A 15,140-nucleotide genomic window follows, 5' to 3' on the forward strand; every position below is an offset into this window, starting at 1 on the left:
GCAGATGACACCACCCTTATGGCAGAAAGTGAAGAAGAACTAAAGAGCCTCTTGATGAAAGTGGAAGAGGAGAGTGAAAAAGTTGGCTTAAAACTCAACATTCAGAAAACTAAGATCATGGCATCCAGTCCCATCACTTGATGGCAAATAGATGGGGAACAGTGGAAACAGTGTCAGACTTTATTTTTGAGGGCTCCAAAATCACTGCAGATGGTGATTGCAGCCATGAAATTAAAAGACACTTACTCATTGGAAGGAAGGTTATGACCAACCTAGATAGCATATTTAAAAGCAGAGACATTACTTTGCCCACAATGGTCCGTCTAGTCAAGGCTATGGTTTTTCCAGTAGTCATGTATGGATGTGAGAGTTGGACAGTGAAGAAAGCTGAGTGCCGAAGAATTGATGCTTTTGAACTATGGTGTTGGAGAAGACTCTTGAGAGTCCTTTGGACTGCAAGGAGATCCAACCAGTACATCCTAAAGGAGATCAGTCCTGGGTGTTCATTGGAAGGACTGATGTTGAAGCTGAAACTCCAATACTTTTGCCACCACATGCGATGAGTTGACTCATTGGAAAAGACCCTAATGCTGGGAAGGATTGGGGGCAGGAGGAGAAGGGGACGACAGAGGATGAGATGGTTGAATGGCATCACCAACTTGATGGGCATGGGTTTCGGTAGACTCTGGGAGTTGGTGATGGACAGGGACACCTGGAGTGCTGCGGTTCATGGGGTCGTCAAGAGTCGGACACGACTGAGCGACTGAATCGAACTGAAAGGGTAGAGAAAGGAGACTAGTGACTGATTGCTTAGAGATAATGGGTTTTTCTTCTGTAGTGATGAAAAAGTTCTGAAATTAGATGGTGCTTATGGTTGCCTAACTTTTGAATATAATAAAATCATGAATTGTAAACTACAAAAGGGCAAATTTTATCCTATGTTACTTACATCTAAAACACAACTGAAATCATTAAAAATCATTATAAGAAAAGCAATTTCCAATCTCAAGTTCAAAAGGTTTCCTAATCATAATCAATATAAGGTAGGAAGTTTACAAAGATGTAAAACTCAGAATAAACAATAAAAACACCTATATATACCTATTATTTACTGAGCAATTACTTTCAGTCTGGGACACTAAGTTTTGTTTTGTTTTTTTTTTTAATGTATCTTATTTAACTCCTCACAAAAACCCTGAGAGATACAGACAATGAAACTGTGGACAGTGACCCAGTTATCAGCAGTTTTTAACTCAATTCTGACTCTAAAGCCTATCAATTTAACCTCTATGTGCCAACACTTGTGTATTTTAAAATTTAGGTAATCAATACAATCATATTCATATTATTGATCAAGATATTTAAGCTCACATGAGGAAGTGAAGTTTATGTGCTTAATCTTTCCCAGGCCAATTAGCACTCAAGAACCATGTAATAAACCAATCAGTGCCAAGCATCTTGTTAGACAAATACCTGTTCTCAAAGAATATGTCATCTATCGGGAAAATGCATCTAAAGCAGATATAATACTCTAAACATCAGAAACTCGAATTCCCAAATTCTATGGTATAGACTTTAAGTGCTAGAATAGTTAAGAAAAAAAGGTAATTTATACCTGTTTGTATTCATAGTCCAAACCTAAACAAAGCCCATACTTTCCTACCTCTCTGTTTCACTGCTATTTTATTATAACTACTACACAAATTCCACATTTAGATAAACTGTAACCCATTTATGTAAATATTTTAAAATTAAGTTCCAATTGCAAAAACTGTCACAAGCCCAACTTTGAAGGGAGTGTAATAAATCTGAAAGAATATACTGCCGTCAAAATTATGTAAAAACGACTTCTGTCTATATGTCACTTAAGTTTTCAAATTATTACACACTTAAGTCAATAAAAGAACTGAATATACAGTTAAGATTTATATGCATGGCTTCAAAGAAAATTCATTGGAAAATACTCTGATGCTGGGAAAGACTGAAGGCAAAAGGAGAAGGGGTTAGGGCAGAGGATGAAATGGTTAGCTAGCACCACTGACTCAACGGATATGAAGCTAAGCAAACTCTGAGAGATAGCTGAGGACAGGGAAGCCTGGCATGCTGCAGTCCATGGTGTCACAAAGAGTTGGACACAATTTAGTGACTGAACAATAACAAAGAAAGCAGTGAAAATTACATTATACTAAACCTCACAATAAATGAATTAAAGATACCAATTCAACAGGTAAGTCCCGATGTGAACATACTAAACCATGTACAAAAGAACCCCCAATATTTTCTGGCTATTTATGATCTCAGAAGTGAGTAATCTCAGTATCCATAGTGCTAAAAAAAAAACAATAAGAGCAACAACAATAAAAAACTATTTATATGTTCTGAGATTTGGTTCAAACCTTGTCTCAAAGATAAGAAAAGATCAAGTGAAATAAAACGCTCTACTCAAAATCATAGTATTTAGTAGCAAAACTAGTTAAAATTCAAGACTCTTAGTTGATGAGGATCAAGAAATAATTTGTTTTAGAATTTTATTAATAAAAAAGCAATTCTACAATTTGGCCAAGTATTTACTCTCCTATTATCTGTTTTTATTTTTCTTCCTGTATTATTTATCTTCACTCTTTCCTTTTAATTGTGTCTTTGCTTAATCTTATTTCCCCAGATATATCCTTTCTGTTCCTATCTTCAGTGTGGTTACTCTCTATGCCCTTGTAACGTGCCTTTTTTTTTTTTTTCAAACAGTTAATCACTACCCAAGGTGATACTGTATGTTTACTTGTGTCTTTATTGACCACCTCATTCACCAAAATATCAGGTCCACAAGAGCAGCAATTTTGTTCTGTGTTGGGATTGTTTCAGTTTAAAAAAATGACCTAGAGAAATTAGTAAGGTGAATTATTAATATCTCCTTCACTGCTAGAAATCTGATTCTTTAACAACTTGATATTCCAGTATACTGGGGTATACACCAGGGGCTTCCCTGGTGGCTCAGTTGGTAAAGAATCCGTCTGCAATGCGGAAGAGCTGGGTTTGATCTCTGGGTTGGGAAGATCCCCTGGAGAAGGGAACAGCTACTCACTCCAGTATTTTGGCCTGGAGAATTCCATGGACTGTATAGTCCATGGGATCGCAAAGAGTCAAGACACTACTGAGCAACTTTCACTTTTACTTTCACTCCAGTATACTCAAATTATTAGTCTTTACACAAGGCAAAGCATACATGAGACATTAGTAACTTTAATGTCTTTTAAATGACTAAGAATAACAATATCTCAGTCTTCGATGATTCTTTACTTTTACAATTTCAGGCAAAATGAAAAGCTGCACAGTAAAATATCATTGTGATAATACAATGCAGGCTGACACACCGCATAAATTCATGATTTAAACTAGTCAGAGATTCTGCTTCATACTTTCAGTCTTGATTTACTGTCACTGGAATAGTGTTTTAATTACGCATCAACTGCAGCTGCTGTTTAGTCGCTAAGTCGTGTCTCACTCTTTTCAACCCCATGAACTGTAGCCCACCAACTTCCTCTGTCCATGGGATTTTCCAAGCAAGAATACTGGAGTAGGTTGCCATTTCCTCCTCTAGGGGATCTTCCCAACCCAGGGATTAAACCCACATCTCCTGCCTGGCAGGCGGATTCTTTACCTGAGCCACCTGGGAAGCCCTATGTGTATCAGTTACTCAAAATATATTAATTAACTGCCTCACAGTTAACTGTGGCAATGTTAAACATATGGACTATTGCTTGCTTTATCTATGTAAGCACTAAGTTCACGATCTCAGTTCATTAAGGTTTTAAAAAAAAATCAACAATACACAGCTGAATATGTAAAAACTGTTGTTAAACTGAAAAGGGCTAATGACAAAAATTTTAAAATAACACATGTGGAATCCATTAAATACTTTAATTAATTAAACTAAAAGTTCTGTGTTAAGCCCTAAAAGTGTAGTCAAACACTTAACTGTTTTCACATATAGAATCCTGAAAGGTAGATATATCACTACTCCCATTTTATAGTTGAGAACGCTGATATTTTTAAATAGGCAAACTAATTTGCTGAGAGTTACTCAGTATCAGAAGACCTAAGTCCACAAGGCCTGAAATCAAACCACACAGTTAAACTGAAAAGTCATATAGAAGAAGTGAGTAGGTCCTTAAGTAAAGAAATCACATTGTTTTGTAATGCTGTTAACTGTCCTCAAGTAGAACAAAAGAAAACAAACAAAATCCAGTCGTAGATAAAATTCTCAAAAGATGACAAAAGAAAATTACTTCTTAAATATGTTAGAAATAGCATGTCTAAAATTTTAAGTATAATGCAGAGAGAAATACTTTAGTATAAAATATAAACCTCATTCCTTACAAAATAATGCTACTACTACTTACTACGTTGCTTTAGCACTGCCTTGTACTGTTATAGTCAGAATAGGTATCCAAGTTCCTCTATATTCAAATGCTGGTAGCAAAGTAACACCTCCACCAATTCCCAACATTCCTGAGTTAGCTGGTGCTGAGACAGGGCCACTTGAATTATTGTTACCTGTTAGATAAGGGAAAGCAATCAAAGATACCAATTTACTTAAGTACAAATCTGTAACATTCAAACACCTGGTCAGTTTTTTAATATTATGCTGTAAAAATGGATACTGCACAAATAAATGAAATTTATCAATCCTATTTTGGTTACTAGAGCATCTCCCGGTCTCCCCAAAACACCCTTTCCTTCTTTATATCAAAGGTACTAATAAGTAAAAATACTGACAAACATTGTAACATATTTTTTGTTAAATCACCTTTTAGTAGAGGTAGAATAAAGAATAAAAAAGACCACTAATCAGAAAGTAAAAAATGAAAGTGAAAGAAATTAAAGGGAACAAGAAGTTATACACTGATTTCCAAACTTAAATTGTGTTCATCTGTTTTGTTAAAAGAAAGACTGATAGATACTACCTTAGTAGAAACCACACTCTTTCAAGAGAGGCACCAAATGAAGATTCTTCTAAAATGAAAATTGGTACCTAAACTTGTGTTCGTATGTGATGAGAGGAACTGAAAGTATATTAGAGAAGAAAATATATTCTAGAAAGAAATAAACACAGCTACCTTAGGGTGATCAAATTACTCTTTAAGTGTAAGTTTTTATGCTTATATATAAAGTATTATAAAGAAATAAACGTATATAATACACTTGCTGCTGCTGCTGCTAAGTCGCTTCAGTCGTGTCCGACTCTGTGCGACCCCATAGACAGCAGCCCACCAGGCTCTGCCGTCCCTGGGATTCTCCAGGCAAGAACACTGGAGTGGGTTGCCATTTCCTTCTCCAATGCATGAAAGTGAAAAGTGAAAGTGAAGTCGCTCAGTTGTCTCTGACTCCTAGCGACCCCATGGACTGCAGCCAATTTCTCTAATCAGAGGATTTCGATCAATATCCTCTCAGAATAGTGAATATTGCAAACTATGGCAGGATATAAAAACCAAAATATGACTTAGCCTTTACCAGCTTGATTTGTTGCAGCAGGATTTCCGGTAGGAGGGACAAGAAACAAGGACTGGATAAAAGATCCCAGTGCGTTCACAATATCACGAAAAACCTTGGTAGAATGCTGTTTCATATCATAGGACTGACAAAATGACCTGTAAAATAATTTTAAATGCTTATAGAGAAAATATATATTAAAATTTTTTAACACTTTTTTAATAGAAAATAATGGTGATCAATCAGTCTCAATGCTATACTTAAAACTTCATTATACTGGAGTGACTTTACTAACTCTGGACAAAGGTTCAGAATGAGGTCAGTGTCCTAAAAAAATTATCTTGGTCATATTAACTCAGTAAATTCAACTGATAGAAATCACTAATCACACTTTTTGTCCATACCTACACCCCTCTATATACATACTATATACAATTTTCATTTAGAAATCATTATTTGGAAATAAATAAAACTTTCCCTAGTAGCATAAATATTAACCTATCCATTTAACAAAATATTGCTGAGGTTTTACCTCAACAACTGAGGCTGCACACAAAGTCTATGTATTGATTCCACTGCAACAGCTCGTAGCCACTGTGGTTTATCTGCATCCAGAAATTTCACCAGAAGTGACAGAAATATTTCACATTCAGTTACCTAAAAAATATAAGATTTTTAACAATATTTCTTTAAATCTAAGAATAAGTTACATTCTTGTTCTTAACTCAGTCCTATGGACAAACCAAATATAACCTTTAATTTTAAATAAATTATGATCCTTAATGGGCAGTGGAGGAAAAAAAAGTAGTTATATATGGAAAAGATAACAGTAAAAATAAGCAGCGTATCTCGAAATATATCCTCAAAAACTCACCCTACTGACTTCTAACATCGTTAATCTTTTATCCCTACTCTTTAGAAAGCACAGTGCACCATCAGGCTGTCCTCATTCCTGGAAGACAGCATGTATCATGTATGCTCAAGTACCCTTCAGTACACCAAAACATTCTTCATATGATCTTATGCTGCTTAAGAAACAAAGAGGCAATAAGCCAAAGAATGTTTAGCATGTATTTTCCAGTAGGAAAACAAGAAGGAACTTGTGGCAGTTGACAGGTGTAAGTTTATGTAATAAAGTACTCAGAACAAGGCTAGGTACATGGTGTTGCTTTATTAACTACTAGTTTTTACCTTTGGTATTAAACCAACTCCTCTGCAAGCTGTCTGCAAATTAATAATGCCATTTAAAGCATATTCCTGACATTATTCATTAAATGTCTGATAAGTGAATGAATGAACAAACAAAAAGTAACCAGTTTATTCAAAGGTTAATGAATTCTTTCCGTTACTTATTTGTTGAGGACACACTGGGACCTCATGGAGGTAAGAATTAACTTGACACTGTGGTTGCCAGGCCAAACTGAATAGTACTCCTACACCAAGGACAGCAAGTTATTGAATGTTTTAGCTGGGGGTGCCCCAAAATGAGTGAACATAATGTGGGGCAAGGAATTTTGAGACTAGAGTAGCCCTCAGGATTTTAGCCTGAAGTCTCAGCAGCTGGTATTTTCTAATGACTTTTACATAGATGCTTTAAAAATAGAACATTGTCATGAGGATAACGTAGGAGGGATAACTAAAAACAGTATAATCCTTAGACTGCTATGACTGGGAAGTCACAGGCAGAGGTTTGTGACTGCCCTAAACTTGATATGGTTGAAAAGCAGTAGGATCTTAAGTCACATGGCTCAGCTTCTTTATCCACCACCTTTGACGATAACAAGCCAAGTAATCTTCTTACAAATAAAGGATAAAAGAACCTGCACCTTGCTGAGAACTCAAATGAGAAAAATGAAAGAGTAAAAACATCACCTAAACATGGCAAAGTGACATGCAAATATACACAGTGCTTATTATTTTTTTCTAAATAAAACTACTCCCTTTTATTAAAGAACTAAAAAAGAAAGAATCATCCTAGTGACTCACTGGGCAACAGTTGTATCTACTGAACAATTTTAACATGAGTAGGTCCTTCAAAATGTATATATCTGTTTTACAGTAAAAGTGGAATTTAAAAGTGGTGGTAGAATTGAAAGCTCTTAGGTTATGCAGCCAGAAAATAAAGGCTCTCAGAAACATCAAGTATATCAAAGCAAAATGAATTTTTAAAAAATATTTATTTGGCTGCACGGAGTTTTTTACTTGCTGTATGCAGGATCTTTAGTTGTGGCACATGCGATCTAGTTCCCTGACCAGGGATCAAACCTGGGCCTCCTGCATTGGGAACCCAGAATCTTAAGCCACTACATCACCAGAGAAGTCCCATCAAAGGAATTATTAATGTTACAAAACCTGCCTTGAAGAGTTTTCTTTCATTTCCTCTCCTATGAAAAAAGTGACTACAGTATAAATCAAACACTCAATTTTATACTACAGCCACTAAAATCTTGTGATTTGGGCAAAAGGGAGAGTCATTCTCCTGAGGACTGGAGCTTTGTTCTCACTTCCTCCCTCCCTGCCAAGTGTGAAACTGACCAGAAAGCTAGTGGCTGGGGACAATGAATTGTTCTCAAGGGTATCAATGGAAGGTGCCTCTTATGAATCTAAGTCTTTCCCCCAAGAGGTTGCACTTGTATGAAACAGGTATCTATGGCACACGTCCAATTCTTGTGGCACAAAGGTATTTCGTGAACACCATTGTACTAGCATGAAGGGTGATGAATGCTTCTGAATTCCTATAGTCCTTTGGCATCATGCAACAGTCAAGAAACAACTGATGTTTAAGATGAATCAAAGTCACCCTGGTGGAAATTCTCATCGAAATATCACATAGATGTCTGTAGGGACTCAAGTATATAAGATAACTGTATGCTTAGAAGACAATGAAGAAAGTCTTAGAGAATATTCAAATGCAAGAGTCTATTTACCAGAGGCAGTTTAGCGTTAATAATCTTATAGCTAGTGGATTTGTTCCAAGATACTTTGTGAGAGAAATATATATATACAGAGGTGGAAAATGAACTTGCCCAAGTCAATTTAGCTAATACACTCCTTTTTAAAAGCACAACGTCAAAGGCAGGAGAGATATGCTAGACACAAGTTTAGTAAATTCCTTAAAGATACCTTCCTAAAAAAAAGACATCTGGGCATGGAGCCTAAGCATATCAAAGGACAGAAGAGCACCTAACTCAGATAGAATGTGGAAAGAATATGGTGTGCTGGCTACATTATATCTGTACCTGAATGACTGGTGCATTCTTATTTCTTTTTCACTCTAGACATATTAACAGAAGATGACTTATCTTCACGCTCCTGAGCTACTAGACAGACTAAGATATAAGCTAGTGAATACTTGGGGACAAAACTGATTCTTCAGTGTAGTGGTTCCAAAAGTGTGGTCCCTGGACCCCTCAGACCAGGGGTCCCTCAGACCATTTCAGGACATCTATAACATCACACTATTTTCATTGCTACTGCTACTGCTAAGTCACCTCAGTCATGTCCGACTCTGTGCGACCCCATAGAAGGCAGCCCACCAGGCTCCGCCGTCCCTGGGATTCTCCAGGCAAGAACACTGGAGTGGGTTGCCATTTCCTTCTCCAATGCATGAAAGTGAAAGTGACGTCACTCAGTCGTGTCCAACTCTTAGCTACCCCATGGACTGCAGCCTACCAGGCTCCTCCATCCATGGGATTTTCCAGGCAAGAGTACTGGAGTGGGGTGCCATTGCCTTCTCTGAATCTTACTATAATTTAAACATAATTTAAAATGTAATCCTAATTCTAACATTTTTGGCACAAAACATATTCTTAGAAAATTTTCATGTTTCTTCAAAGCAAACCACAAAGGCAACATTGAGAATTCCTGTTCTTAAAAAGTCAAGTCACAAACGCACTAACAACAGCTATTTTAAGATGAGCCATCAAGTTCTAAGTATAAAAGTAATAACTGAGACTATTACTGTGAATGTACATGTACTCACTCTTCCCTAGGATAAAATGATTTCCATATAAACACTCAATCATTGTTGCTGTCACTAACAATCTAAATCTGCAGAGAAAAATATTTATCTATCAAACCTGTAAGCTCCTAAGAAAAACCATAATCACTAAGAGAAAATTTCCTTTTAAGAAAAAGTTTTCTTGCTTAAAGCTATGACTAAATTATGCTAAATAGACTTTTTTGTTTCTAAATTTCATCCAATGAACTAATCTTTTAAGAAGTTTTTAAGATCTTTTAATCTTTTAAGAACTGGACAAGAAAGTGTAATACAAACTGAAGATACAAATGTCACCTGGAGAGGGAGGGAATACTAGAAACTACAACATAGGTATTATGAAAAGACTAAGATTTCTTCCTTCCAAAATGCCAACTAGCTTATGTTTTAAAGAAGTTCAAAGGTATTTTCATAATAACACTAATATATTACTTGCCATTTTTAATGTATTGACACCTGTACTGATGATTCAAAACAATGGTGGGTGCTTTAGCAAGATTCAAGGCAGTAGCATCAAACTATACAAGAGTCATTGTATTCTTCACCATTACGTACCCTTAATAAAATTAAAAGGGTCTATTTCACTCAAGGACCACAAGTAAAATGAACAAAAATAAAATAACAAATAAAATACTTGTTATTGATAATTTTTAAGCTATTGATTAAATTATTCAATCAATAATTAAATCAATTATTGATTTTATTAACTCTGACCCATACATGCATGTATTTGTAATCTTCTGGGTATTTGTCACCGCAAGTACACATGAAGTACTTTTGCTGTGTATCAAAGTAAAGCGATTGTCTGAAGGAAAATCATAGCTGCAAACTGACCTAGTCACTTTTTTTCTCCTATGGAGATCATTTTAACTAAAAGAATATCTGGCAAATTATGACTATTTAGACTTATGTATACTGTAGAAATTTTCTCAAAATTTAACAAAATAAGCTTGTCACTTGTGGGGAAACAACTGACAGTATTTATTGTAAATGATAAGATTCAAGCTTTCAAGCAAAAATTAGAATTTTGGAAGACTTGTATCTGCTGCTATGACCTGGGTAGCTTTTTAATAATGGAAGACTTTTCTGATAAATGGTTGCTGATATTAACATTGATATTAACATGTGTGATTTTTAGTACTGTACAGAGTGTTAGCATTTGGAACATCTGCTCAATCATAATAAATGATACATAGGTGAAGGATACAACTGAATGAAGCACCAGATGAATCAATGAATTTTAAAGTAACAGGGTATTAAAATGTAATACAGTTTCATATTTTTCACTTTTAAGAAAGGGTCACTGGTTCAGTTTGGTACAATATCAAAGAACAATGTATACTATTATCTGAAAATGCCATTAAAATAATTCTGCCTTTCCCAACTATATACCATTCTGAGGACAGATTTTCTTTATATGCTTTGACCAAAACAACATACCACAAAATAACGAAAACAGAAGAAGGTAGGAGAATCCAGCTATATCTATTAAGATAGACATTAAAGAGATTTACAAAAAGAATATAAAACAATCCTTTTTGTTCTTTGGAAAATGTAGGTATCTTTTGCAAAAATAAATTTTTATGTTAACATGAGATGGGTTTTAGTATCATCTCAGGCCATTTTTAATACAGTAAATAATGTTAGAAATAATCTACATAAATGAAAGCACTTCAATATTTTTAGTATAAAGGTGTCCTACAACTGAAAAGTTTAAAATTACTACCGTGGTAGGCCTTTTAGGAGATGTATCATTTTCAAGTTTAAATAGGACAACACAAGAGAAATAAGAGAGAAGAATTCCACGTAAGTCACGTATCTTACCCCACAACTACCACACTTATAACTTTTGACCTTGGAGAAACTATAACATCTGAACTGTTGCACACCAGTAAGCCAACTCTCAACCTAACAAATTTTAACACTGAGGAATTAATGTCCTATGTGAAGAATTTATCTTTGCAACACAGTCCAAGAGCTGCCTTGTTGTGAAGGGACATTTTATCAGTTGGTCATTACTCCCAATTGATGAGTGAAAGACAAAAGTATGCTTTTCTCTTCATTTAAGCAGCAATATTTGATCTTTACTGTAGTTGGCTGTGCGGTTCTCTCTCCTTATTCTGCCCCCTAAATCAAGGAGACTAAGGTCAAAACACAGAGAATGGTAGAGGAGCAGTAAAGGAAACTTAGCTTTGGAAAGAGGAAGACATGAGAACTAAGAAAACAGTGAAGTATAAAATGCAATGAGGTTAAGAGCTTGGGTTTGGGGGATATAAAAGGATTACTGAACATCCTAGCTCTGCAGCTTACAAACTGTATGATCTCAGGCTAACTACATAAATATCCTGAGCCTTATTTTTTCATCTGTAAAATAGAAATACAAATGTCTGCCTTATAGAGTTGTAGTAAACTCCAAATGAATTAATAAATGTAAAGTACTTTGTAATATCCAGAATATATCCATTCAATAACAGAAATTTCATCCAAAACTGAAATTACTAAAAATAAGATTTCTGTAGCTCTGAAGTCACTGGATGAACTGCTAAATAACAGAACTGGTGGACAGAAACCAAGTATCTTAGTCTGCTCAAGCTGCCGTAACAAAATACCTGGGTGGCTTAGACAACAGAAATTTATTTCTCACAGTTCTAGAGGCTGGAAGTCTGAGATCAGGGTGTCAGTATGGTCAAGTTTTGGTGAGAGCTCTCTTCCTCACTTGCAGACAGCTGCCTTACTGTGTCTTCACACAGCAGAGAGAGAATGCTCTCCAGTAACACTTTGTATATCCTCACTAATTCTATGATGGGAATCCTACCTTCATGACCTCATCTAAACCTAACTATCTCCTAAAGGTCACATCTCCAAATATGATCACAATGGGGCTTCAAAATACAAATTCTGAAGGGACAAAATTCAGCATCAAGTTTCATAAAAATAAAAGATAATTAAGCTGGTAATTCCTGACTTGGGAACAGAAATAAAATGTGAATTCAGCATTTGTCATGGTGAAGATGTAAGAATGCTGCCTTATTGTGGAGGACAGGGAAAAGAAGCGGATATGAAAAGGAAAGAGAAATGTCTTCTCTTCCTATAGCCTTATCTTAGTTAAAACCTGCATTTTAGAGAGGGAAGAGAGAGAAGCCCCCCTAAGACAACTCTGATAGTATTTAGGGAATCAATAGTGAAGTGACATATATTTGGTATTCACTTCAGTTCAGTTCAGTCGCTCAGTCATGTCCGACTATTTGTGACCCCATGAACCGCAGTACGCCAGGCCTCCCTGTCCATCACCAACTCCCGGAATCTACCAAAACCCATGTCCATTGAGTCGGTGATGCCATACAACCATATCATCCTCTGTCATCCCCTTCTTCTCCTGCCCTCAATCTTTCCCAGAATCAGGGTCTTTTCAAATGAGTCAGCTCTTCGCATCAGGTGGCCAAAGTATTGGGGTTTCAGCTTCAACATCAGTCCTTCCAATGAACACCCAGGACTGATCTCCTTTGGGATGGACTGGTTGGATCTCCTTGCAGTCCAAGGGACTCTCAAGAGTCTTCTCCAACACCACAGTTCAAAAGCATCAATTCTTCTATGCTCAGCTTTCTTTATAGTCCAACTCTCACACCCATACATGAACACTGGAAAGTCACAGATAATAAACTCTCTGCATTTGTTCATTTCTCCTTCAATTTTGAAAGAAAGTTTTTCTGGATAGAGTATTCTTGACTGACACTTTTTCTTTCAGTACTGTGAATATATCATCCCATCCTCTTCTGGCTGGCAAGGTTTCTGCTGAGAAGTCTGCTGAAAATCTTATGAAAGCTCCCTTGCACATGAACAGTCACTTTTCTTTTTCTGCTTTACATGTTTTGTGACTTTTGACAGCTTGATTAAAATGTGTCTCAGTCTGTTTCTTGAATTAATCCTCCCAGTGGGAATTTTTTGAGCTTCATGAATTTGTATGTTCCTTTTTCAAATTTGCAGTTTCAGCCATTGGTTCAAATAGGCTCTCTGCCCCTTTTTCTCATCTAAAACTCCCATAATGCATTGTGAAATAATAAGAAACATGTATGTTTGTCTCCACCCCTGATTTTAGGAGAGCTCCTAAAACCCTTGTAAATATGGGTGGCTAGGACCATTTTTTGTTCTAACACCGGATCTCTGACCCCAGTTCCTGACACTGAACTTCTAAATCCCTTGGAATTTCCTGGGTAACAGGATTATCTTTTGTTCTAATGAGGCAATGCTCAGTGAACTCTGGGATAGAGCTTGGTTACCAGAGAGACTAAGCCATGATTAGAAAGCTTGGTACTTTCATCCCCACCCTCCATTCCCTGGAGTGGATGGACGGAAATTGAGTTAATAATCAATCATGCCTACATGATGAAACCTCCATAAAAATCCCCCAAATATGGAGACATCACCCTATGTATCTTTTCATCTGCCTGTTCACTGGCATTTTAAAACGTCCTTTGTAATAAATCTGCAGTTGTAAAATGTTTCCCTGGGTTCTGTGAGTCACTTTATCAACTTACCAAACCCCAAAAGGGGGTCATGGGAACCTCCAATTTGTAGCCAAGTTACACAGAACTAGTTGGTAACCTGGAGATCCACTATTTGGGAATGGCATCTAATATAGGGGACAGCCTTGTGGGACTGATACCTTAACGCATGGTACATGCTAAGTCACTTCAGTCGTGTCTGACTTTGTGACCCTATGGACTGTGGCCTCCCAGGCTCCTCTGTCCATGGGATTCTCCAGGTAAGAATACTGCAGTGGGTTGCCATTTCATCCTCCAGGGGATCTTCCAGACCCAAGGATTGAACTTATGTCTCTTACATCTCCCGCAATGACAGGCAGGTTCTTTACCACAAGCACCACCATGAGGCCTTTGCTAACTCTGGTAGATGTCAGAATCCAACTGAAATGTAGGACACCTGGTTGTCAAAGAATGGTCAGTGTGGGAAAAATATTCACACAACTTGGCTATAGAGGTATTGTGAGTGTGAAAGTAAAACAGGGCATATTTTTCTTAGATGTGCACATATTGGTCTACTTGATGGTGTCCCATAGGGTCTGCTCAATTCTTTTTCTTTGGCTCCTCTGACTTGATAATTTCAAATAATCTGTCTTCAACTTTGCTCATTCTTTCTCTACTTGATCCGTCTGCTATCTTCTCTAGTGAGTTTTTTCCAATTGAGTTACTGTATTTTTCAGATTCAGAATTTGGTTCTTTTTTAGTTTCTCTCTTTGCTGATAGTATCATTTTGTTCATATACCATTTTTCTGACTACTTTCCATGTTCTCTTTCAGCTGTAAAGCATCATGATAGTTATTTTGAATTCTCCATTTCTTATTTATTTTGGCTGTGCTGGGTTTTTGTTGCTGTAAGTGGGCTTTCTCTAGTCGCAGTGAGCTGGGGCTACTCTCTAGTTGTGGTGAACAGGCTTCTCATTGAGGCAGTTTCTCTTGTGGAAAATGGGCTCTAGGGCATGTAGGCTGTAAAAGTTGCAGTGCACAGATTTAGTTGAACCCAGAATGTGCAACCTTCCCAGATCAGGGATCAAATCACGGTCCCCTGCACTGGCAGTCAGATTCTTAACCACTGGACCACCAGGGAAATTCTGATCTATAGGACAATTTCTATAATTTATC

The 15,140-nt window shown here is 36.6% G+C and overlaps 1 protein-coding gene across 6 annotated transcripts in view; it reads right to left on the reverse strand.

Annotated features, from left to right (window-relative positions):
* MON2 (MON2 regulator of endosome-to-Golgi trafficking) overlaps positions 1-15,140 on the reverse strand; it is a 122,892-nt gene that overhangs the window by 69,434 nt on the left and 38,318 nt on the right. For all 6 annotated transcript variants that reach the window (XR_014081904.1, XM_081588927.1, XM_081588928.1 and 3 more), the window contains 3 exons: positions 6,020-6,144; positions 5,509-5,645; positions 4,398-4,551 (listed from right to left, as the gene is read on the reverse strand). Coding sequence is in view for 5 of the 6 variants with exons in the window: in XM_081588927.1 (XP_081445053.1) it covers positions 4,398-4,551; positions 5,509-5,645; positions 6,020-6,144 (416 nt within the window). In the remaining variant the exon portion in view is untranslated. The remainder of the gene's footprint in view (positions 1-4,397; positions 4,552-5,508; positions 5,646-6,019; positions 6,145-15,140) is intronic.

This window comes from Giraffa tippelskirchi, chromosome 4 (assembly GCF_054371585.1).
Source record: "Giraffa tippelskirchi isolate mGirTip1 chromosome 4, T2T-mGirTip1v1.2.pri, whole genome shotgun sequence".
NCBI classification, from domain to species: domain Eukaryota; kingdom Metazoa; phylum Chordata; class Mammalia; order Artiodactyla; family Giraffidae; genus Giraffa; species Giraffa tippelskirchi.